This window comes from Carcharodon carcharias, chromosome 13 (genome assembly GCF_017639515.1).
Source record: "Carcharodon carcharias isolate sCarCar2 chromosome 13, sCarCar2.pri, whole genome shotgun sequence".
Taxonomy (NCBI): domain Eukaryota; kingdom Metazoa; phylum Chordata; class Chondrichthyes; order Lamniformes; family Lamnidae; genus Carcharodon; species Carcharodon carcharias.
Window position 1 is genome coordinate 82,244,013 of NC_054479.1, and position 25,245 is coordinate 82,269,257.

At 39.9% G+C, this 25,245-nt stretch overlaps 1 protein-coding gene across 5 annotated transcripts in view; it reads left to right on the top strand.

Moving 5' to 3' along the window:
• cdk17 (cyclin-dependent kinase 17) overlaps positions 1 to 25,245 on the top strand; it is a 211,206-nt gene that overhangs the window by 133,035 nt on the left and 52,926 nt on the right. For all 5 annotated transcript variants that reach the window (XR_005944792.1, XM_041202669.1, XM_041202671.1 and 2 more), the window contains 2 exons: positions 14,382 to 14,507; positions 22,412 to 22,468. Coding sequence is in view for 4 of the 5 variants with exons in the window: in XM_041202669.1 (XP_041058603.1) it covers positions 14,382 to 14,507; positions 22,412 to 22,468 (183 nt within the window). In the remaining variant the exon portion in view is untranslated. The remainder of the gene's footprint in view (positions 1 to 14,381; positions 14,508 to 22,411; positions 22,469 to 25,245) is intronic.

A 25,245-nucleotide genomic window follows, 5' to 3' on the forward strand; every position in this document is an offset into this window, starting at 1 on the left:
CAGAAATGTTTAAGGATTATTTTGTGAAGGGGAAGTCTTTCCATGTGTACAGGGTGGAGTAGGTAAAGATCTTAAAATTTTAAGAGGCATAGAGGTTTTTCAATCCTCAATGTTGTGGGATGGTGATATTTGTTGTTCAGAGGGATTATTGCATGAACAGGTGATAATAAGTGGGGTTCATGGAGATGCTAAACCTAATCCATTGTGGAAGGTAAATTTAAGGAGTAAGTGGAAAACAGGTGAAGTGATTGTTGAAGTAATGGAAAAATTGCCCATTGCAGAGGTTCAATTTATTTTGGGTAATGATATAGCTGGGTCACAGATGTGGGTGATGCCTGTGGTAGTTGAGCAGCCTGTAGAAGTGTTTTAACAGGAGTGTTGCAGAGAGAGTATCCTGGATTGCTTCCAGATTGTGTGATGATAAGATCACAGGCACTTGGCTTGAAAGAAGAACATGAAGTTCAAAGGCAGGGAGAAGGTGTGGAAATTCAATTAGTTGACACTGAAACAAAAACAGAATTACCTGGAAAAACTCAGCAGGTCTGGCAGCATCGACGGAGAAGAAAAGAATTGACGTTTCGAGTCCTCATGACCCTTCAACAGAACTGAGTGAATCTAAGGAGAGGGGTGAAATATAAGCTGGTTCTGGGGGGGCGGTGGGTGGGGGGTGGTGGTGTGGTTGTAGGGACAAGCAAGCAGTGATAGGAGCAGATAATCAAAAGATGTCACAGACAAAAGAACACAAAGGTGTTGAAGGCGGTGATATTATCTAAACGAATGTGCTAATTAAGAATGGATGGTAGGGTACTCAAGGTACAGCTCTAGTGGGGGTGGCATAAAAGATTTAAAAATAATGGAAATAGGTGGGTAAAGAAAAATCTATATAAATTATTGGAAAAAACAAAAGGAAGGGGGAAGAGACAGAAAGGGGGTGGGGATGGAGGAGGGAGTTCAAGATCTAAAGTTGTTGAATTCAAGATTCAGTCCGGAAGGCTGTAAAGTGCCTAGCTGACCCCTTTCCTAAGATTCACTCAGTTCTGTTGAAGGGTCATGAGGACTCGAAACGTCAACTCTTCTCGGCTGATGCTGCCAGACCTGCTGAGTTTTTCTAGGTAATTCTGTTTTTGTTTTGGATTTCCAGCATCCGCAGTTTTTTTGTTTTTAATCACTGAGTTTGATAACATTGTTCATGGGGAAAAGAACAGATGACAATGAAGCTGAGGTGTTTAACGCAAGGCAGTTAGTGAAGTTACAGAAAAAGGATTTGCAACTAAAACAGTTATATCAGACAACTTGCTCTGAAACAGAGACAGAATGTATTCCAGAATGTTATTACCTTAAGGGTAATGTTTTAATGAGAAAAAGGCAGCCTTATCATGCTTCAGCAAATGAAAGTTGGAGGGAGGTGCATCATATTGTAATACCATTTAGATATAGAAATGAGACCCTGAGAATAGCTCATGATATTGCAATGTGGGGACATCTAAGAATTAGACACAGGCAAAAGTACAAAAACATTTTTATTGGTCTGGATTTCATAGGGATGTAGTCAAATTTTGTAGAACATGTCAGCTCATAGGGAAACCAGAAGCAATGGTGATTAAGCCGGCACCTTTAATTCCAATTCCAGCATTTGAAGAACCTTTTCCTAAGGTCATGATTGATTGTGTAGGACCCCTCCCTAAGACTAAAAGTGGAAATCAGTACTTACAATAATGTATGTGTCTACAAGGTTTCCTGAAGTGATATCTTTGAGAAATATTGCAACAAAGAAAATTGTGGAAAAGTTGACTAATTCATTTTACAAGATATGGTTTACCTAAAGAAATACAATCAGATCAGGGGTCAAATTTCATGTCACAGCTGTTTAAGGCAGTAATGAACAGTTTGGGGATAAAACAATTTAAGTCAACAGCTTACCATCCTCAGTCATAAGGGCTTCAGAAAGATGGCATCAAACTCTTAAAAACTATGATGAGAGTGTATAGTCAGGAGTATCCACTGGATTGGGTAGGAGAATTCCATTGTTGTTGTTTGCTATTCGGGATGCTCCTAATGCATCAACTGGTTTTAATCCTTTTTGAACTAGTTTATGGCCATGAGGTAATGGGACCATTAAAATTGATTCATGAGAAATTGGTGGGTCAATATTCAGAAACTACTCTCCTGGATTATGTATCAAACTTCAGAGAAAGATTGGACAGAGCATGTGAGTTGGCTAGGGAACATTTAAAGATGTCACAGCAAGTGATGAAAGTGAGGGCAGACAGGAAAGCAGTTTTGTTGCTGGGGAGAAAGTGCTAGTTCGGTTACCCGTACTGGGTGACTCGTTAAAGGCAAAGTTTAGGGGGCTTGCAGGATTAAAATGAAACATTGAAGTAAATTATTTAATAAATACTCTAGATAGAAGAAAAAAAGTAGAGGGTGTGTCATCTAATATGCTTAAAAAGTACTTTGACAGGGAAGAGGACCAAAAGGAGGTAGTAGTGGTGGCAGATAATGAGAAAGAGGTGGAAATGCAGGATTCTGAAATGATTTTCCTCTAATCAAATTGGATAATGAGGGGTTAATGTCAAAGTGATTTGGGGAAGTTATTGCAGTCACACACAGCTTTTTGTGGGAATAAGCTAGGGAGGACAAATTTAGCTATACATGATGTATGTGTAGGAGTTTCATCTTCGATAAGGCAACATTCTTATCGATTAAATCTGGCAAAGTTATCACAAGTAAAGAAAGAAATCGAATTTATGCTTCAAAATGATATCATTGAGTCTAGTTGCAGTAACTGGAATTCGCCTGTTGTGCCAGTACTGAAACCGGATGGAACACAAAGACTGTGTGGATGATCGAAAGGTGAATGTAGTGAAAAAAGCAGATTCATATCCTATACCACAGTTGGAAGATTGCATTGAGAAAGTGGGACAATCAAAATTTATCACAAAAGATTGACTTGCTAAGAGGATATTGGCAAGTACCATTATCGGAGAAAGCAAAGGAGATATCAGCTTTTGTGACGCCAGATGGACTATATCAGTTTAAAGTCATGCCATTTGGTATGTAAATTGCACCTGCAACATTTCAAAGACTGACAAAGTAATTGCAGTCCTAAGCAATTGTGCTGTTTACATTGATGACTTGATAGTTTTCAGTCAGACGTGGGAGGAGCATTGATAGCATCCAGAAGAGTTGTTTTGTCGATGAAGCAGCCAATTTGGTAATGACCTTGGCTAAAAGTGAATTTGCAAAAGCACAAGTTACGTACCTAGGCCATGCCATTGTACATGGTAAGGTGGCTCCGGGAGATGTGAAAGTCAAGGCTATCGTGGATTTCTCCGTGCCTACAACAAAACGAGAAATTTTGAGATTTCTGGGCATGAGTAGGTTTTACCAGATTTTAGCAGTGTGGTAATTTTAGCATTGACTGAACCATTAAAAAGAACAAGAATTTCAATGGACATAGGAGTGTCAGAAAGCATTTGACAGTTTATTAACTACAGCACTAGCTTTGGCAGTACCCAATTATGCCAAACAATTTAAGTTGGCCATTGACACAAGGGATATAGGCATTGGGGCCATACTGTTACGAGATGAAGAAAATGGAATTGAAGAACTGATAGGGTATTTTTCACGAAAGTTGAATGTACAGCAGAGAACATATTCAATGATTGAAAACGAAACTTTGGATTTGATGTTAGCATTGCAGAATTTTGAGATTTATGTGGCAATTCGTCAGAAACAATTGTTTACACAGACCACAATCCTTTAAAGTTTCTGGACAAATTTTGAGAATGAAGTGCAAGGCTATTCAGATGGAGTTTATATTTAATCTACAGATTATATATGTGGCTGGATGAGAAAATCTGTTGCAGATGCATTGTCAAGAGTTTAAAGCTTAAAGGGGAATTGGACATTTAAAACCTGGATACTGGACTGGAATGATTTTTGTTGATACCAAGGATTTCTATATTATATATATATATATATATATATATATATATTGCTATGTTAATACATGCATCTGGTAATGTAATAGTTTAATAAGCATAGGAGCTAATGTAAAATGGGATAAGAAAATGAAACTATCTTCTTAAATTATGACGGTTCATTTTTAGTAAGGAGGGGGCTTTCAGGAAAATATCAATTTTCATAATATTATTGGAATTTATTGTAAGGTAGGAATAGTGGGGCCTGGGTAGTGTGTGTGCACGTGTGGGACATAATTAAAGACAGCTGGTTGGAAGGCTTTGATGTATCAGAAGAGAAATTAGGTTTGAAATGTTAAATAGGTAAATGGCTGAAGTTTTAGAATGTGAAGTGCAAAGGGAAAATTTGCATTTTTAGATAAGCCAGAGTAATTTGAATTCCAAAAGAGGTAGTGGGTGAAATGTTACACTTAGCCAGAAGAAGCCAAACAGTGTGTTTGTTTTTCCCAAAGCTTACTAATAAAATTGGTGCTATGAAAGCTTTTTATTATGAGAAAAGTAGAGTTGAAAAAACATATTGGGAGAATGGGGTTTATGTTAAAAAGGGGAGAAACCTACATAAAAAGATGAGGCGATGTGTAAGAGGAAAGAATTCTAAGATCTGACAAGTGTGAAAAGGCCTCCAGCTTCTAAGCCTCAAGTTGCTGTCTACACGAACTGAAGTGAAGAAAACTCGCTTTGAATTCGACTATTCAGGGTATTGTGTTACTTTTCCTGGTCTTTTAAAATCGCTGTGTTTTACTGATGCCTCAACGGAGGTGTAACTGGGAGTTAGATTAACTAGGAGAGCTAGGAGTTATCGTAGTAATAATTTGTAAACCTATGTATTTGTTTAAAATCATTTTTTTTAATTAATAAAGGTTTAATTTATTTTGTAAGAAACCTATAAGACTTGGTGGCCTTATTACTGAATTCAAAGGCACACATCTCAACATAAATACAAATTGTAAAATAGTTGTGGCAGTTGTTTCAAGTTTCCCTCTGGGATTTTAACAGGTCAGCTTTTATCTTTCACTGTGCTATGAAAGTAGGACCGAGCAGCAAAAGTTTGAGGCATTTTGCATCATTCTCAGTGTCAATCAGCTTGAATCATCACTTGTGAATCCTTGTTCAGGTGTTGATCGTCAAGAGTTTTGACAGCAGGAAGATCCCTTTCTTCTCTGCCACTGTAATTCTAATACAGTAGCCATAGATTCTTAAAGCACAAGAAGTAGGCCATTTGGTCCATCATTCAGATATCAGCGTTTGGAAAGGGCTATCAACTTAATTTCACTCCTTTCCCTTAGCTCTCTAAACTACTTGTACTCAAATGTATATCAAGTTCCTTTTGAAAGTTATTATTGAATCTGCTTCCATCATCCTTCCTGACAGTACATTGCCATGTTAAAAAAAAGTCCTCATCTTCCACTCTTGGTTTATGTGCAAATTTTCTTAAATCTGCATCTTGTCGTTACTTGCCAGTGGAAACAGGGTAAATAAGGAGAAACTATCAAAGCCCTCTATTAAACCTATTAAAACCTTAAATCCCCCTTGACCTTCTGAGCTTCTCTGGTTTCTTACTACCACTGAAATTCCTCATTCCTGACATTCTGGTAAATTTCCTCTTAACATCCATCAGAAAGTAAGAATTAGGCAGTTAGTTCTTCACCAATAAATATTTGTCTATCTTTTGTTTCAAAAATCTACAAAAATAGCAATCCAAAAGCAACTAATTCACTAGTTTGTTTAACTTGTGAAGTCATAAGAACTCCTTCATGCTCACTGCTAAAAATGACCCCATCTGTGAATAAGCCTAAATTGTATTCTTTCAGGGTGTGGGAGTATTGCCCATGTTGCCCGTCCCTCATTGCCCTTGAGAAGGTGGTGGTGAGCCACCTTATTTGAACTGCTGCAGCCCATGTTGTGTTGTACAACCACAGAGCTGTTCGGGAGAGAGTTCCTGGATTTAGACCCAGTGACAGTGAAGGATCTGTGATAGATTTCCAAATCAGGATGGTGAGTGGCTTTGAGGAGAATTTGCAGATGGTGATGTTCCCATGCATCTGCTGCCCTTGGCTTTCGAGGTGGTGGAGGTCACGGGCTTGGAAGGTGCTGTTGAAGGATCCTTGGTGAGTTTTTGTAGTGCATCTTGTAGATGGTACACACTCCTGCCACTGTGTATTGGTGGTGGAGGATGGGGTGTCAGTCAGCTGGGCTGCTTTGTCCTGGATGATGTCAAGCTTCTTGAGTGTTGTTGGAGCCGCACTCGTCCAGACAAGAGGAGAGTATTCCATCACAATCCAGACTTGTGCCTTGTCGATGGTGAGCAGGCTCTGGGGAGTCGGGAGGTGAGTTACTCGCCATAGATTCCCAGCCTCTGACCTGCTCTTGTAGTCACAGTATTTATATGGCTGATCCAGTTTGGTTTCTGGTCAATGGTAACCCTCCCCCCCCAGGATGTTGATAGAGGAGGGTTCGTCGATGGTAATGCCATTGAATGTCGAGAGATGGTTAGATTCTCTCTTGTTGGAGTTGGTCATTGCCTGGCATTTGTGGCAGGACTGTTACTTGCCATGTATCAGCCTAAGCCTGAATATAGTCCAGGTCTTGCTGCATATGGACATGAAGTGTTTCAGTATCTGAAAAGTCGTGAATGGTGCTGAACATTGTGCAAACATCCCCGCTCCTGACCTTATGATGGAGGGAAGGTCATTAATGAAGCAGCTGAAGATGGTTGGGCCAAGGACACAACCCTGAGTAACTCAAAATTGATAATTTAATCTGCTGTGAAAACTTCTGGTATGCCTGATGTCTTCTGAAATAACATAATAGCGAAATTCTTATATTCAGGATGCACCATCCCAGAGTACTTTGTAAATAGTGTCTCACTTCATTTCGGATAAATGAGCTTAGCTGTGACCTGAAGTACAGATCATGACTGATCTACATTCATAATTCTTGTAGACTCTCAACCAAGGAGTAACCTTTTTATTTTGAAGACAGATTTTGAGGGAAAATCTGGTCAGATTGTTGAGGGGACCGGATTCTTTTCTTGGAATTCAGGCTCTTAAAATTGTGATATTCAGGTTTCCCAGGAGCCGATGGTGTGAACACCAGTTGGCATTCATAATATTCAACAAAAATACAATGCCAGCCTGTCATTTACAAGACAAGCAATAAAAGGATGAAATTCTGTGCTATATGGACTCTACGTAATGCTACCAATCTATTCTGACCTCACTAGACAGGCAGACACTCAGTATTAATATAAAAGGAACAAAATACTGCGATGCTGGGAATCGAAAATAAAAACAAAATGTGCTGGGAAAACTGAACAGGTCAGGCAATCAATTTTTTTTTAGCCCCAGAGGCGCTACTGGTAACAGTTTGGGAGAACAGTCTTTGCTGCCCTCATGTGGTTAATTTTAATTTAAACTGCAGGATTGTAGTATTGGTTTCTCTCACTTCCAAGAAGAAAAAAATGATAAAGGAGACTGTCAGTTAGAAGATCAGAGGGTAGTTACAGATGGCAGTGGCCATTAGGCCCATCATAATTCATCCATCACCTCCCCATTTATATTATCCAATTGTTTTAAGTGATTCCAGCACCCTTGCTTCTAGTACTCCATCTGGAAGTTTCATTCACACATCGGTCACTTTTTCTGTAAAAACAGACTTCCTGACAAATTTTCTAACTAAGGTTTGTCTCATCCTCATACGAACAAGGTTGTTTCATTCAGCTCCTCAAGCGTGATCCACTATTCTGTTAGATCCTGACGGATCTGTATCTCAACTCCATTTACCCATTGAATAAAAACATTTTTTTTTTTAAATTTTAATGGACCCAGCCTTACCTGCATTTGAAGAGGGTCTTCCAGCTTTCTCTATTGTGCTTTGTGTGGAAAACATGCTTCCTAATTTCGCTCCTAACTCACCTAGGTATAATTTTAAGATTATACGCCTTGATCTGGATTAAGAGGCAAGAGTTTCTCTTCCTACTCTTATCGAATCTCTTTGTAATTTTAAGGACCATGAGTAGATACCCTTCAACCTTCTAAACTTGAAAATGCAAACCAGGTTTATGGAACTTGTCCTTATAACTTAACCATTTAAGCCTTAATATTATGGTTCTTATCTGCACCGCCTCCAATGCTTGATTGTCTCTTATTTCTTGGCGACCAATATTGGATTTAATATTTGTGGTCATTGCACTGTACAGTTTGATAATTATCGCCTCTGACTTGTTTCCTATTGTTTTGGCTGGGCAGTTCAATATCCTTTTGGCTTTGATTGCTGCTCTGCATTTCTTTAACATTGAGCCCTCTAAGACTCATAACTCTCTTCATTTATCCTTAGCTATTTCCATACCATTCATTGATTACGTTGTCGATTTTACCTTCTTATCTGTAGCGCTCTGTACATGTGTGCATTGATTTCATGTGCCCACTTAACAGCTTTGTTAAACATGTGCTATAATTTCTGAGCTGTCTTTTCTAATTTCATATCCCCTCCTTGTGTGGGTTCATCTGAAAATTTGCCCACTTTGCATTGACTTTGAATCCAGATGATTTACATAAATTAAAAACCCCGGTGTCCCCAGCACTGAAAATCACCACTCAACACACACCTTGCCCTCATAAACTTGCTCCCCCCACAAAAAGACTGTGGCATAACTCTATGAACAAATATTCATTGTTACCTACAGTCAGCTATGTTCTTGATTTCTAGCACTTGCCCTGAATCCCAATAGTTCAATTAATGTCCTCTGAGATTTAACATTTTAAAAAGATGTTTGGGAATTGAGGGGCATCACATCATGAAACTTAGCACAGTCTGCTCATTGGTCACTTCCTCAAAGAGAAGATTGGTCAAGCAGGATCTTTCCCTTTGATTTTGGAGGCTGCAACCTCTTTTTTTGAATTAAGAGAGAAAGGTGGGAAAGTAAATCTCTGAATTGTCCTTTTTAGTTTGTAATGTTTGTAATTTGGATTTCCACTGACATTTTGCTAACGTAAAGAAAAATTCATTTTCCAGCATTTAGCAACATCAAGGTGAAGGTAAGAACATGTGGGCACCAATGAATAAGAGTAGGGATATTAAATTACAAGCAGCATGTTTCCAAATCACAAGAACTTTTTATTGACTTAATGTAAAACACCAAGAGACCACAGTGTGATGTTATTTTTTAACTAAGTTATTCTAACTTTTACACAACAAATTTATTTGCAATTTGTTTTCTGACGGGTGATGGAATGGAAATTTTGTAATCTTGATCAAGCTTTTCAAATGTATATTTAGGGGAAGCTGGTGGCATAATGGTAATGTCACTGGACTAGTAGCCAGAGTCCCAGGAGGGGCACAGGTTCAAATCTCACCATGGCAGCTGGTGAAATTTAAATTAATAAAATCTGGAATTAAAAGCTCATGAAACCATTGTCGATTGGTGTCATCTGGTTTACTAATGTCATTTAGAGAAGGAAATGCCTAAATGTGACTCCCGACCCATAGCAATGTGATTGACACTTAAATGCATCTAAATGGCCCAGCAGACCACTCAGTTGTACCAAACTGTTACAAAGTCAAAAAGGAATGAAACCAGATAGACCAACTAGCACCAGAAACGACAGTGATACACCCAGCCCTGTCGACCCTGCAAAGTCACCCTTGCTAACACCTGGCAGTAAAGTTGTATGCAGTTGGGTGGGAGTTGCCCTGGGAGACCTCAACATTGACTCTGGATCCCATGAAATCTCATGGCATCAAGTTAAACATGGTCAAGGAAACCTCCTGTTGACTACCATGTACTATGCAACCCCGCCCCGCAACCCCCTCACAGCTGATGAATCGGTACTCCTTCATGTTGAACACCAGTTGGAAGCACTGAGGGTGGCAAGGGCACAGAATCCCCTCTGGAAGCGGGGGAACTTCAATGTCCATCACCAAGAGTGGCTCGGTAGCACTACTACTGGCCAAGTCATTAAGGACATTGCTGCAGGCCCGGTCTGGCAGCAGGTAGTGGTGAGGGAACAAACATGAGGGAAACACCACCTCATCCTCACCAATCTATCTGTTGCAGATGCCTCTGTCCATCGCACAATATTGTAGGGACCATGTCCCATCTTCACATTGATCATGTTGTGTGGCACTACCACCGTGCTAAATGGGATAGAGTTCAAATAGACCTCGCAGCTCAAAACTGTGCATCCATTGGGGCTCTGTGGATCATCATCAGCAGCAGAATTGTAGATAACCACAGTTTGTAACCTCAAGGCCTGGCGTATCTCCCACTCTACCATGACCATCAAGCCGTTGATTCAGTTCTGGTTCATTGAAGAGTGCAGGAGTGTATGCCAGGAAAAGCACCAAGAATATCTAAAAATGAGGTGTCAACCTGTATACCACAGGACAGCTTGCATGCCAAACAGCAGAAGCAGCATGTGATAGTCAGTGCTAAGCGGCCCCAAAACTCAAAGCTCCTTGGTTCTGCTATTTCCAGTCGTGAATGATGGTGGACAGTTAAACAACTTGCAGTAGGAAGAGGCTCCACAAATATCCCCATCCTCAATGATGGAGGAGCCCAACAGATCAATGCAGAAGCAGAACCTTAAAGGTAATAATCTGGATTATTACCTGAGCCACATGCAAATTGGTATAGGGCAAATAAGATTAGAGAGATGAATGCATGGCTCAAAGACTGGTGTGGGAGAAACGGGCTCTGGTTTGTGGGGCACTGGCACCAGTACTGGGGAAAATGTGGGCTGTACTGTTGGGACAGTCTACACCTGAACCATACTGGGACGAGTGTTCTTGCGAATCACATAACTTGGGAAGTAGAGAGGGCTTTAAACTAAAGGGGGTTTTGGTGGGGGGTGGGGGGGTGCGCGCAAGGGATCGAGCTTGGGTGGATGTAGTAAATCAAGGGATAGAGTAAAAGCAGGAGAGCAAAATGGTAGTATGGGAAATGAGGGTCTGAGAATGGCAGGAAGGGACAGAGAAAAAACCTAATAATACATCAATAGTCACGACTAGATGTTACAAAGCTAACAAAGAGACAAAACTAAAGGCTCCATCTGCGTGTAGCATTCATAAAGTAAAAGAATTGATAGCGCACGTTGAACTAAATAAATATGGTCTGATAACCATTATGGAAACATGGCTGCAGGATGACAAGGATTTGGCCCTGAATATTGAGCAGTATATGACATTAAGAAGGATAGGAAGCTCAGTAAAGGTGGAGGGGTAGCTCTGTTGATCAAGGGTGGCATTAGTGCAAGTCATAAAATAAAACAACAAACTTGGTGATTATAGAGTAATACAAAGAGTTGGATGACATTTGTGTAAATATGTCATGCCTGTGAATGACGTTACTGATAGTAGATTTTAGGAAAAAAAGACTTGCATTTATATAGCACTTTTCACAACCACCAAACATCTCAAAGTGCTTTACAACTAATGAAGTGCTTCAGAAGAGTTGCCTATGTTGTAATGCAGAAAATGTGGCAGCCAATTTGCACACAGGAAATTCTCATGAACAGCAATGTGATAATGACTAGATAATAGGGTCCTGAATATTGAGGGACATATGACCTCCAAGAAGAATAGGAAGCTAGGTACAGCACTGTTAATAAAGTATGGCATTTGTGCAATCGTTAGAGATGACCTTGGTTCAGGAGATCAGAACGTAGAATCAGTTTGGGTGGAGATGAGGAATAGTAGGGGAAAGAAGTCACTATTGGGGTGGTCTACAGGCCCCCTAACAGTAACCACAACGTAGGACAAAGTATACGAAAAGAAATATTGGCAATTGTGATAAGGGGATGGCAATAATCATGGGTGATCTTAATCTACCTATAAAGTGGAAAATTCAGATTGGCAATAATAGCCTGGACAAGGAATTCATAGAATGCTTTCGAGAGAGTTTCTTAGAGCAACATGTTCTGGAACCATCCAGAGAGCAGGTTATATTAGACTTGGTATTTTGTAATGTGACAGGATTAATTAATGACCTCAAGAGTAAAGGCACCCCTAGGTAGCAGCGACCACAATATGATTGAATTTTACATTCAGTATGAAAGGAAGAAGAGTGGGTCTAAGACTAGTATTTTAAACTTAAATAAGGGCAACTATGTGGGCATGAAAGCTGATCTAGCTGAAGTGAACTGGGATCCTAGGCTAGGGGATAGATCAATAGAGAAGCAGTGGCAGACATTTAAGATGATATTTCAGAATACTCAGAATAAGTATATTCCTACTATAAAGAAAAATTCTAAAGGGAGGACCCACCATCCATGATTAACTAAAGAAGTTAAGGAAAGCATCAAACTTAAGGAAAAAGTATATTAATGCACAAAGATGAGGGGCAAGTCAGAGAATTGGTCAGAATGTGAAGAACGGTAGAGAATGACTAAAAGGTTAATCAGGAGTAAGAAATACGGGCATGAGAGGAAGCTAGCTAGAAATGTAAAAACAGATAGCAAGCTGCTACCTAGGGGTGCCTTTACTCTTGAGGTCATTAATTAATCCTGTAACAGGTATTTAAAAAAGAAAAGGGTAAGTAAAGTGAGTGTTGGTCCTCTAGAGAGTGAGAATGGGAAGTTAATAGTAGATTATATGGAAGTGGCAAATGAAATGACCAAGTATTTTGCCCTCCCTTCACTATAGAGGATACAAAAAAAATTCCAGTAATAGCTATAAATCAGGAGGTGGAGGTGAGAGAGGAACTGGGTGAAATTACAATCTCTAGGGAAGTGGTATTGAGCAAACTGATGGCTCTGCATCTGACAAGTTTCCAGGGCCTGATGGACTTCATCCTGGGGTCTTAAAAGAGGAGGCTAATGAGGTAGTAGATGCTTTGGTATTAATTTTCTAAAATTCCTAGATTCTGGAAAGGTTCCATCAGAAACGTGCAAACATAACCCTTCTATTCAAGAAGAGAGGGAGGCAGAAAACAGGAATCTATATGCCAGTTAGCTTGATGTCTGTTGTGGGGAAGGTGTTAGAGTCGATCATTAAGAGTGTTATAGCTGGACACTTAAGAGAAACCCAAGGTAATCAGAAAGAGTCAGCATGGTTTTTTGAAAGGGAAATCAAGTTTAACCAATTTTATTGGAGCTCTTTGAAGGAGTAACATGTGCTGTGGATAAAGGGGAACCTGTAGACGTACTATACTCGGATTTGCAGAAAGCACTTGATAAGCTGCCACATCGAAGGTTATTGCAGAAAATAAAAGCTCATGGTGTCGTGGTAATGTATTAGCTTGGATAGAAGTTTGGCATGCTGGCAGAATACAGAGTATATGTGTAAATAGGTCTTTTTCTGATTGGCAGGATGTGCTAATTAGAGCCCTGCAGGAGTCTGTGCTGGGGCCTCAACTTTTTAAAGTTGATACCAATGACTTAGATGAAGGGAGTGAAGATAAGATAGCTAAACTTGCACATGACACAAAGCTAGGTAGGAGAGTATGTTGAGAAGAGGACATAAGGAGGTTGCAGACGGATATAAGTAGATTGAGTGACTGGGCAAAAATATGGCAGATGGAGTATAATATGGGAAAATGTGAAGCTGTTCACTTTGACAGGAAGGATAAAAAAAGCAGAGTGCTACTCAAATGGAGAATGCTGCAGAATTCAGAGCTGCGGAGGGATCTAAATGTTCTCCTGCATGAGCCACAAAGGGTTGGTATGCAGGTCCAGCATGTAATTAAGAAGGCGAATGTGATGCTTATTATGAGAAGAATTGAACATCAAAGTAAGGATGGCATGCTTCAGTTTTTACAGGGCATTAGTGAGACCACACCTCGAATATTGTATGCAGTTTTGGTCTCCTTATTTAAGGAAGGATGTAAATGCATTGGAGGCGGTTTAGAGGAGGTTTACTAGATTTACCTGGAATGAGTTGGTTGACTTATAAGGAAGGGTTACACAGACTGGGCTTGCTTCCACTGGAGTTTAGAAGAGTGAGGGGTCACTTCAATCAAGTATAATAAGATCCTGAACGCTATTTTCAAGGTTGACGTGGAAAGGATGCTTTCTGTTGTAGGTGAGTCCAGAACTAGGCAGTCATGGAAACACCACCACCTGCAAGTGCTCCTCCCAAGTCTCACACGATCTTGTCCTGGAAATATATTGCAGTTCCCTCATCATTGCTGGATCAAACTCCTAGAATTGCTGACTTATCATTAAACTGTCAAGTCTGCAGGTGATTTCCCCAAGGGTCAGTATTTAGATGGGGAAGAGAAGAGGACTGAAAGTAGATCCTTTGAGGCTGCAGGAGTGGGTAGGAGGAGAAATAATTGTTAAGCTGTTATGGTATGATAGGATTGAGAGAAATCAAACAAGGAAGTAGAGTCCCATGGTGCTGGACATTGGAGAGCTTGGTAGAATTTTAGACTAATGATTTGCTTCATTTTCTGCTTTTCAGGATGTCAATAAACGGCTATCGCTTCCTGCAGACATTAGATTACCTGATGGGTATTTGGAAAAACTGCAAATGAACAGTCCACCTTTTGATCAGCCTATGAGTAGAAGATCCCGCAGAGCTTCCCTTGTGAGTATTATTTTGTTATCAGCAGTCATGAAATTTGTGTTAGCTTTTGACCACTGTTACCCTTCTCTTATAAATCCTGGATTTTATCTCTTTTCCAGTGATTCCAAAAAAAATTTGTAAAATTGCTCATTCCATTTAGTTCACCTCCTCTAAATACTTCATTGTTTGCTTTTTGCAGTAATCATGCATCCCTTAATAATCCCCAATAAAATTTGTGGAATGAAAGCCTGGCAAGATTCTGACTTCTAAATTTTCATGTGATGCTAGCATCACCTAATTTATCGGAGGGGTAGACAAAGGGAAAAACCACCACACTCATGGTTTGATTTCCCCTCTATGCTGGAGTTACAATCCTTGGGCACAGTGATTGAGAAATACCCCAGCATCCATGTAAGAAGGAAAGGCAAAGCAGCCAGATCTTCTGCTACAAATTGTTGTCAGGTGATCCACTGCATTTATGTAAATGATACATATATAGAAGCAGGATTATACGTGATGGTCTGTAGTACATTAATAAACAACAGAAATGGTTTGAACAGCCAAAATAGAGCAGATTTTCCTCTCCCATTATGAACAGGAAAAGGTGCCAGAAATCCATGATGCTGGGTCTTTCTTGCACATGACTAGAAGGTGCAGTGACCATGTAGGCAGGTGCGTGAGACTCCCTCCTGAGCAAAGTGAGAAAGAAAACTGAATTGAATTGACAAGAGAAGTGATGTCCTTACACATACTGCATCATTTTCCAGCTCTTTCAAGGAGTGAATGTGATGGTTAAACAATGCTTATAGAAACTGGAGTTAGGAGTTAGTGGGCTGTGCTTTGAGACAGAAGGATCTTTAAAGGGGCAGCTAGCAATGTTGGTTTTGGAGCATTAGTAATGCCAGTGTTCTCAATCTTTTAGTCACATGGCTGCACAGCATCATTGGCAGCAGTTTTGTTCCTCACAGAAGTAGCAGCTGCAAGAGCATAATTCCGTTTTGTCTATACACTGTTGCACAAAACTTCCCACCTACTACTTTGAATGAGCATCGAATCCAAGGCAGTTATCCTGTCTAATGCTCACTGAGGACATTTAAATTATCTGAAATCAGAAATGCTGCTGGACTCAGCGGTGCACACAAAATGTATGTAGCAATACTGATGCCGCATTGAATGGGTTAGGAGGAGCAAGATCAGTCCCAGTATCCCTGACTCTTTCCCCCTGAATAAACCTTCTGGATAAGGTATCAAACAGAATATCGTGATAGTATTCTTGAAGGGACAGATGTGCTCCACATCAATGGTAACATGCATGATGGCCCCTTATACAAAAGCGTCCAAGTAAATTAAAGATTAATCCTGACTCTAGGCTGAGAACAGTGTGCCATTGCTGCAATGTTTTTTCTGCCATATCATTTTTTTTTCTTGAATTAAGAATTTATAGCTGGAAGTTAGCAGCTGCCACCTGTCCAGTGTGCATGTCTGAAACAGGTATTACATTTCTTTAATATGCTAATCGGAGACCTATTTTGGGGCCCTAACCCCTGGGGCAGAATTTTTCCATCGGTGCGTGGGGACGGGACCCACATGCCGCCGCGTAAAATGACCCGACGTCACTGCACGCCAGTGTGATATTTCGGTGGGTGGGGTGTGCGACAATCTCTGTGGCGCATCCGCCATTAATTAACGAGCCACTTAAGGCTCCAATGACAGGGATTTTGCGATAGCCTTGCGATCTTTGACTCATCGCATCTGCGGAACCGACAGGCGGGTAGCAGAAATTTGTATGAACCTCATCCACGGGCAGGAGAAGAGGGCTCAGTGGGGTTGTGATTCTACAGATTTAAAAGTTATTGTACAAAAGTTACTGAAACTTGCCTGTGTGCTGGAAAACTTCAAAATGCATACCAGCTGCTTGGACTGGACTCAAGCTTCAGGTCAGCACTTTGCAGTGAGGATTTGTTTTGGGGCCTATAGGTTTCAGGAAGCCTCCCTGAGCCTGGGAGTGGGAGATGATCTCTCCACTGAAGCACCTTCTCCAAGGAGAAAGGGAGGGTGAGAAGGGGGAGGAGGCCAGGAGTTCACATTCAGCCTCCATGAGTGCCACATTTGGGAGGACAGGCACAAGGGGTGCAGGGCCAAAAGATAGTCCAAGGCGGAAGGGGCTGCAGAAGACGCCACTATCCTGCTGCCAAGGTATACAGGCAGTGAAGAGGCTCCGTCTATCAATGGAGACAGTCAACACTATCTGTCAGATGATTGGGCCTGATCTCTGCTAACTGTGTGGCTGGACACCCCATGCCTGTGGCTCTGATGGTCACCACTGTCCTCAACCTCTATGCCTCTGGCTCCTTCCAGGGGTCGGCGGGTGATCTTTGTGGTGTCTCACAATCAGCTGTCCACACATGTGTCAAGCAGGTCACTTCCTTTTCAGATAATCCAGTTTCTTCTTGAATGCCTTGATTGGACTTTCCTCCACCACACTCAGGCAGTCCATTCCAGACCCTAACCACTCGCCTTGTGAGAATGTTTCCATCTAATACTACCCTTGACCTCCTTAGAAAGATACGGATGAATCTTTCTTGCTGAATTTTTGTTTTGTAATGGAGTGTAATTTTGTTGAGTATTTTGAATTGCTTCTTTAAATGTTTCCCACTGTTCATTTACTGCCATACCTTATAATCTATTTACCTTTGGCCAGCTCTCCCCTCACGCCTATGTAATTTGTTTTGTTCAAGTTTAGGATTCTTGTTTGGGTCTGGAATAAGTCACTTTCAAACTTAATATGACATTCAGTTGTATTGTGATCCATTATTTTTAAATGGATCTTTAGTATGAGATTGCGAATTACCTCATTACACAATACTAGATCTAAAATAGTTTTATCTCTAGTTGGTTCCACAACATTTTGCTCCTGGTAACTCTCTCAAAAACATTCTACTCATCTTCTAGATCACCCTTGCTAATTTGATTGGTCCAGTCTATATGAAGATTAAAGTCCCCCACAATTATTGCATTGCCTTTGTTACACGTTCCAACAATTTCTTGTTTAATGCTCTGTCCAGAAGTATAACTACTGTCGGAGGCCTATAAACTACTCCCACCAGCGTTGATTTTCCTAATTTCCATCATACTTTCTGATCACCTGAGCCAAGTTCCTGGCTCACTAATGTCATCCTTTAATATCAGGCTACCTCTTCTTTTCCATTCTGCCTGTCTTCAAAATGTTTACCCTGGAATATTTATTTCCCAGCCTTGGTCACCTTGTAACCTATTTCTGCAACGGCGGTTAGATTAAACCATTTATCTCTATATGTGCCACCAGTTCATTATCTTATTTTGGATACTTTGCACGTTCAGATAAGAAACCTCTTAATTTAACTTTAACAATTATTCCTTGCATGAACCTTATTTTCTGATGCACTATTGCCATTAAGCTCCCTGTCACACTCTGCTTGTCTTTACCCACGCCACTGTTTTATTACTTCAATTTTTTATTTAGATTTCTAAATTTCCTGTTACCAGAACTCTTATTCCACCCATCCACTGCCTCCATTAGTTTAAAGCCTTATCCATGGTCTTAGTTATACGTTTTGCCAGGACATTAATCCCAGCTGGGTTTCATTGGAACCTATATCAACAAAACACTTCCCTCTTTTCCCAGTACTCATGCCAGTGCCCCATGGTATCAAAACCCCTTCTTCCCACACTAATGAGTCACAGGTTTAATTCTCTTCTTGACTATGTCAGTTAGCGTTAGGCCCAAGTAACAATCCAGAGCTAAAAACAGAAAGTGCTGGAAAAACTCTCCACAGGTGCTGTCAGACCTGCTGAGTTTTTCCAGCACTTTGTTTTTGTTTCAGATTTCCAGCATCCGTAGTATTTTGCTTTTAACAATCTAGAAATGATTATCTTTATGGTTTCATTTTAATTTGCACACTAACTCCTCAAACTCTCTCAACAGACTATTATTCCTATTTCTACCTATGACATTGGTTCTTGCATGGATTGCAACAACTGGATCCTCCCCCTGCCACTCCAAGTTTGTCTCCAACTGCAAAGAGATGTCCTTAACCCTGTCACTGTGCAGGCAAGACAACCTTTGGAGCTCCCAGTTGCACCTGCAGAGAACAGTATCTATTCCCCTGACAATACTGTCTTCTATCACTGCTACATTCCTTTTCACTCCCCCCCACTTGAATGGTGCCATGGTCAGTTTGCCCATCCATCCTGCAGCCTTTGTTCTCATCCACACAGGTAGCAAGTACCATGTACCTGTTTGTCTAAGTGAATGAATGAGGCTATTCCATTATGACATGCTGGACCTCCATACCTGCCTAACATCTCAGTCAGAACCTCCTATCCCTGACCATTAGCCAACTGTAAAATTCTTCTTAACCTAAGGGTTGTAACTACCTCCTGGAGTAAAGTGTCCAGATAACTGCCCTCCCTGATGACCCACAATGACTGCAACTCAGACTCCAATCAAGCTGCAGACACTTACTGCAGAAATGGTCGTCTGAGACTCCCACATGTTGCAGTCACAGCACACCACTAACCCTGTCATGCCTGTCTAACCTAATCACTTAACTTAATCAATTAATTACTAATTTGGATAGCTAAAGTAATATTAAGTTAAATTCTTTGAACTTAATGACAAAAGAAGAGCACTCACCATCCAAATGAGGTAAAACAAAAAGGATAAAAAGCCTTCCCCTTCTGCAGAGAATTCCCATTTGTACCAAATTCCCAACTTTGCAGTCTGTTCCTAAAGTACTCTGTTCTCAAACTCTCTGTGATAGCAAAACGCTATCTACTTTTATAGAGAGCTAATAACTCTCACCCAAGTTACAGCTGCTAAGTCAGTAATTAACACTTATTCAGGCAGCCATTTTCAATTGATTTCAGTTAACTGCCATTCCCAGGTAGTTTCTACTAACTAGATAGCTTAACCTGCTTGTGGCTTTAAAGTTCTAAGTCAGAGTCGGACTGTTGATTTAAATTGTAGCTTGAGAGATACTTACCAGAGAGAGACCCCAATTGCACCAAGTTTCTGACTTAGAATTGGGTTCACAAAGCACTCTGTTTTCAGAGCGCTTTGTGTTTCCCCACTCAGCAGACAGATCTGCTGTGTTTTCTGCATTTTAACCAATTCATCCGATCTGTTAAAACTAGAATGTGGAGATGAACAGCTGTGACATGTTTGAATGGGAGAGTAACAGAAATTTTATACATCGTCAAAGGTTAAGTTGTTATATTTTAAATTCAGACTTAGTAAAATACTGGATTCCTTCAGAATTGGCATTTTTGAAACAGCCCTTGGCACAAGAATGGTCCAGAGCACATTGTCGTTATTTTCAACATCACTTGTATGCAGTTTGAGTTACCTGTGCCAAATGCATTGCATCACTATGCTGTTCAATTGTGTGGTTCATTAACATTTTTCATGAAACTATTTTTACTTTGACCAATTAAGTCTTCCATAAGCTATTTTTGTGAGGATGGGGAGGGCAAAGGGGGTGAAAGCACCAGTTTTAGGCATTTCTCAGGCTGCTTCACTTCCTGCCCTGGTGCAAGTAACCTGGATACACCTTTCCTGTTGTGTTTTCAAGATTGCATCCAGAATTGAGTAATTCTCATGTCTCACTCCAACTTCAAGTTGTATTTCATGAACTTTTGAGGGAAATTTTCAGTCAATCAGTTAAACTTTATGCTTAAATGCTTTGTATATCATTTATATGTTTTGGTGTGAAAAACAGAAAGGCAGAGTATTATTTAAATGGTGATATATTGGGAAATGTGGATGTACAAAGGGATTTGGGTGTCCTTGTACACCAGTCAATGAAAGTAAACAGGCAGGTGCAGCAAGCAATTAGGAAGGCAAATGGTATATTGGCCTTCATTGCAAGAGGATTTGAGTTCAGAAGTGGGGATGTCTTACTGCAGTTATACAGGGTCTCAGCCACACCCTGGAGTATTGCTTGCAGTTTTGGTCTCTCTACCTAAGAAAGGATATAGTGCTATAGAGGGAGTGCAGCAAAGGTTCACTAGGCTGATACCGAGAATGGCAGGATTGTCGTATGAGGAGAGATTGGTTCGACTTGGGCCTGTCTTCACTAGAGTTTAGAAGAATGAGGGGGATCTGATTGAAATGTATAAAATTCTGACAGGGTTAGACAAACTAGATGCAGGGAGGATGTTTCCCTGGGTTGGGGAGTCTAGAACCAGGGGCCACAGTCTCAGGATATGGGGCAGGCCATTTAGGATTGAAATGAGGAAAAAATTCTTCACTCAGAGGGTGGTCAACCTGTGGAATTTTCTACCACAGAAGGCTGTGAAGGCCGGGTTACTGAGTATATTCAAGAAAGAAATTGATAATTTTTTCGATATTAGTGGTATTAAAGGGTATAGAGAGAAAGCGGGAATATGGCGTTGAGATTGAGGATCAGCCATGATCATATTGAATAGCAGAGCAGACTCAAAGGGCTGAATGGCCTACTCCAGCTCCTAGTTTCTATGTTTAAAATAATGCCAGCCAAAAAATGGATTTAACGAAAAGGTCACCCAGCAGAAAATTTCTTGACCAATCTACACTTAAATTCTCCACTTTCATTACTTTAATTACAAGACACATTTTTAGCACAGCAGATGTAATTTTCAGTGAATGGAAACCAACCTACGTGTATTTTACATTCCATCTTCTTATGTGCATAGCACCCTGCAGACAGCAGATACAGAACTAAATCTCTCAAATTTGGTCCTGGTGGTTATTGAGGGGTTACAAAACCTTGGGGCAATTGCACTGATGTACTAAAGGGCAGATTGTGGATTTTTTTCTCGGTGAATGTTCCAGTAACCTTGGTTCAGCAAATAGCTCAGTGTATCAACTTGGACTTTCACAATATAAAATTCCGAGCAACTACATAGTTTGACGAGCAATTGCACGACCAGTAGCAATACTTTGAAAAACTTTGCGGGTGTCCTTTGCTGACTTTTTGGTTTGGTCTCTGTCCAACTTGTTACCTGATCTTTTCCATGCGCTGAAGTAATTTTGCTTTTTCTTTGCAGCACATCTTTAATTAACATAAAGTGTGAGCCAGAGCAAATGTTTTAACTCTGTGCAGCACCAAATGTGACCTGTTTACTCAGAGGCCAGCTCAACTTTGTATTTTTTGATTGATATATTGGATGTCAATTTAAAATAGCAACTCCTGCTTAAGATTGTTCCAGTTAACCTCAGCGTACTACTGTGCTTGCAGCTTAATGTTCCATTTTAAGTACCAGTGAGTCCCACTAATGACCAAATATGGCAGCTGTTGTTTTATTATCTCCAGTTGAAGAACAAACCTGTTGGGTGAAGCTGCAATAATTTTGTTTGCATCCTGGTGATTGTTGGTAACAATTAAGTTATTAATTAAGAGAATTGTGTATTAATGATTGGAAGATCAAATCCTTTTAAAAGTATTAGATGGACAAAAAATGAAGCGGTAAATTTGAATGTAATTGGGCACCTTTATATTCATTTCCTGATCCTATTTGAGGAGAGAAAACCTTTGTCTCCCCTTGCTTTATGCACTTGGCTGTGTTGTGTAAAGCAAAACCCAGAATGCAAATATGCAGGAACAATTCCTAAGATAGAAAAAGCAGTTTCAGGGAAAAGCTGTATGAGCCCTAATATAATGGCGCTTTAGCTGTGCCTGCCAAAACCATAAAACTTCAGAGAACATAGTGCGAGTAGTCGAGTCCTGCAAATGTTATTTTTGGTAGTGCAATGAAATTTAGTAGAAAAAAAATGTCTGGTTTGATTTTTCATATATTGAAATGATTGTTACTCATTATGTTATTTGGTTAAGAAAACAATGCATTTAATGCAATCAGTAATCGATTATTGCTATGTGATTCAAGTTTTAACCATTTTTTTATAGTCTGAGATTGGATTCGGGAAGCTAGAAACTTACGTTAAGTTGGACAAACTTGGAGAGGTGAGTAACTCTGCTGTCTTTCAGTAGTTTGCAACTGGAGGTATAGAATAAAGAGGTAATGCAACTAAAGTGGTAAATTCTAGTAATTGATACGATCATCTGTGCAGCTTAATCAAATGGGTGGTACATTTCACTATATTGCAAACTGAATGCAAAGTAAATCAGATTTCCAGTAAACATGATCATTGGTAGGATGCTCTGCATGTTTCCAACAATACTTAAGTTCAGTACTCTCCACCCATCTGGGATACCATAGCTGTTTTTGCTGGGCTATCTGTAAATAATTTAATGTCTCTGCACATAAATTGTCACTGCATGTGCATTTTTTTTTTAAAGCAAAAATTATTCGGTGGATTATTCCAAGTACACACATGCATAAATTTTAGCATACTGCTTTAAACATTGAAAAATGCCAACATTTCCATGTAGAGCTCCTTTTCTGTTAAGGAAAAATAACTGGCAGGGTAGGTACCATAAATTATGTATATTTTTCTAAATATAATGTGTATTCTTCTATTACATACGAGCATAGGAATTAGGAACAGGTTCAGGAATTCACTCCTTGAGCCTGCACTGCCATTCAATAAGAGCATGGCTGATCTGATTGTGGCCTCAATGCCACTGTCCTACCCCCAATTACCCTCATGAATCAAAATCTACCTCTGCTTTAAAAATATTCAATGACTCTGCCTGTGCCATTCTCTGGGGAAGAGAGTTCCACAGTCTCATGACCTTCTGAGAGAACATCCTTTCAGCATCCACTCTCAAGCTGTCTCGGCCTTATATGTTTCTTTAAGATCACCTCTCATTCATCTAAACTCCAATGGATACAGACCCAACCTATCAAACCTTTCCTCTTAAAATAACCCGTCATCCCAGGAATCAGCTGAGTGAACTTACTCTAAACTACTTCTAATGCATTTATGTCCTTTCTTAAATAAGGAGACCAAAACTGTCCACGGTACTCCAGATGTGGTCTCACCAATGCCCTGCACAGCAAAATATTCCTAATTTTATACTCCATTCCCCTTGCAATAAACGACACCATTCCATTTTCCTTCCTAATCATTGCTGTACCTACTTTTGTGATTCATGTACCAGGAGACCCAGATCCCTCTGCACCACAGAATCTTGCAATCTCTCTCCGTTTAGATAATATACTGCTTTTTATTCTTCTTGCCAAGGTCGACAAGTTCACATTTTCTCACATTATACTCCATCCGCCAATTTTTTTCCTACTCACTTAATCTATCTACATCCCTTTGCAAACCCCTTATGTCCTCTTCGCAGTTTAATTTTCTACCCAGCTTTGTGTCATCAGCAAATTTTGCAACTATACATTCAGTCCCTTCAACAAAATCATTGCTATAGATTGTAAATAGTTGAGGCCCCAGCACTGATCCCTGTGGCACTCCACTCATCACATTTTGCCAACTGGAAAATGATCCATTTATGCCTACTGTCTGTTAGCTAACCCTCAATCCATGCTAATAAGTTACCTGCTATGACATGAGTTCATTCTTTATGTAGTAACCTTTGATGTGCCACTTTGTTAAATACCTTTTGGAAATCTGAAGTACAACACGTTCAGGGGTTCCCCTTTATCCACATTGCTAGTTACTTCCTCAAAGAACTCTAATAAATTAGTCAAATATTATTTCCCTTTCAAAATCCACGTTGAATCTGCCTGATTGCATTGAGATTTTCTAAATGCCCTGCTATAACCGCTTTAATAATAGATTCTGGCATTTTCCTTATGACAGATGTTGAGGTAACCGGCCTATAGTTTCCTACTTTCTGTCTCCCTCTTTGAATGGAAGAGTTACATTTGCTATTTTCCAATCTGATGGGGCATTTCCAGAATCTAAGGAATTTTGGTAAATTAAAACCAGTGCATCAACTATCTCAGCAGCCAATTCCTTTAAGACCCTTGGCTGAAGTCCAGTTGCAACTTTAGAAAATATAACCCACAATAAATTATGATTGCTTTGAAGATTTGTTTCCAGTATATTTGTGTTTTGATAATGTTTGAACCTTGAGACATAATTGGGGATACTTAATTGGAGGATTTCCTGATTCTGACAGTGTAAAAAAACTGAATTTTGCAGTAATTTGGGTTTGTTTCTGCAGTTCTGTCATTTGTTCAGTGAATTTAAACTTGCCTTGGTAATGATAAATAACCCCAAAAAACTTAAAAATAAATGGAATTCATGGCACAACTAGTGGCGATTGTAGCCTCAGACTTATTATGTTTGGCGTGAGTTAAAACCCAGAAAAGTCAAAGATCAAGCAAGAGACAAGTACGCAATTTAAAAAACCACAATTTCAAGTAAATGAGGAAAGAACTTAAGCAAATTGATTGGGGTTTGCTCAATAACAAAGCAAACAAGCGGAATATTTTAAAAGATGTAATGCTGAGCATAACTAATGAAAGAATATTCCCATTGGTCAGTGAAACAGCAGCAAGGGCCAAAAATTTAGGATTAGTAAAGAATGTACAAATAGGAGGGAAGTTAGAAAATGGGAAAAAGATCTAGAAAAAAGGAAACAAGCTGAAAAGTAAGCAAAATGGAAAAGGAAAGCATTGGACAGACTAAATTAAAGGAAGATATAAAGAGACAGTGAATAAGTAGTCAGGGAACAGGAGTGTAAAGGAGGATTAAAATTAATGAAAGGAACTGCTATTGAAAATGAGTTAAAACAGTCTTTGTAGCAATATACAAGTGTCTACTAAAACAGGAGAACTAGAGACAATACTACATTGTTAGGAACTAGAT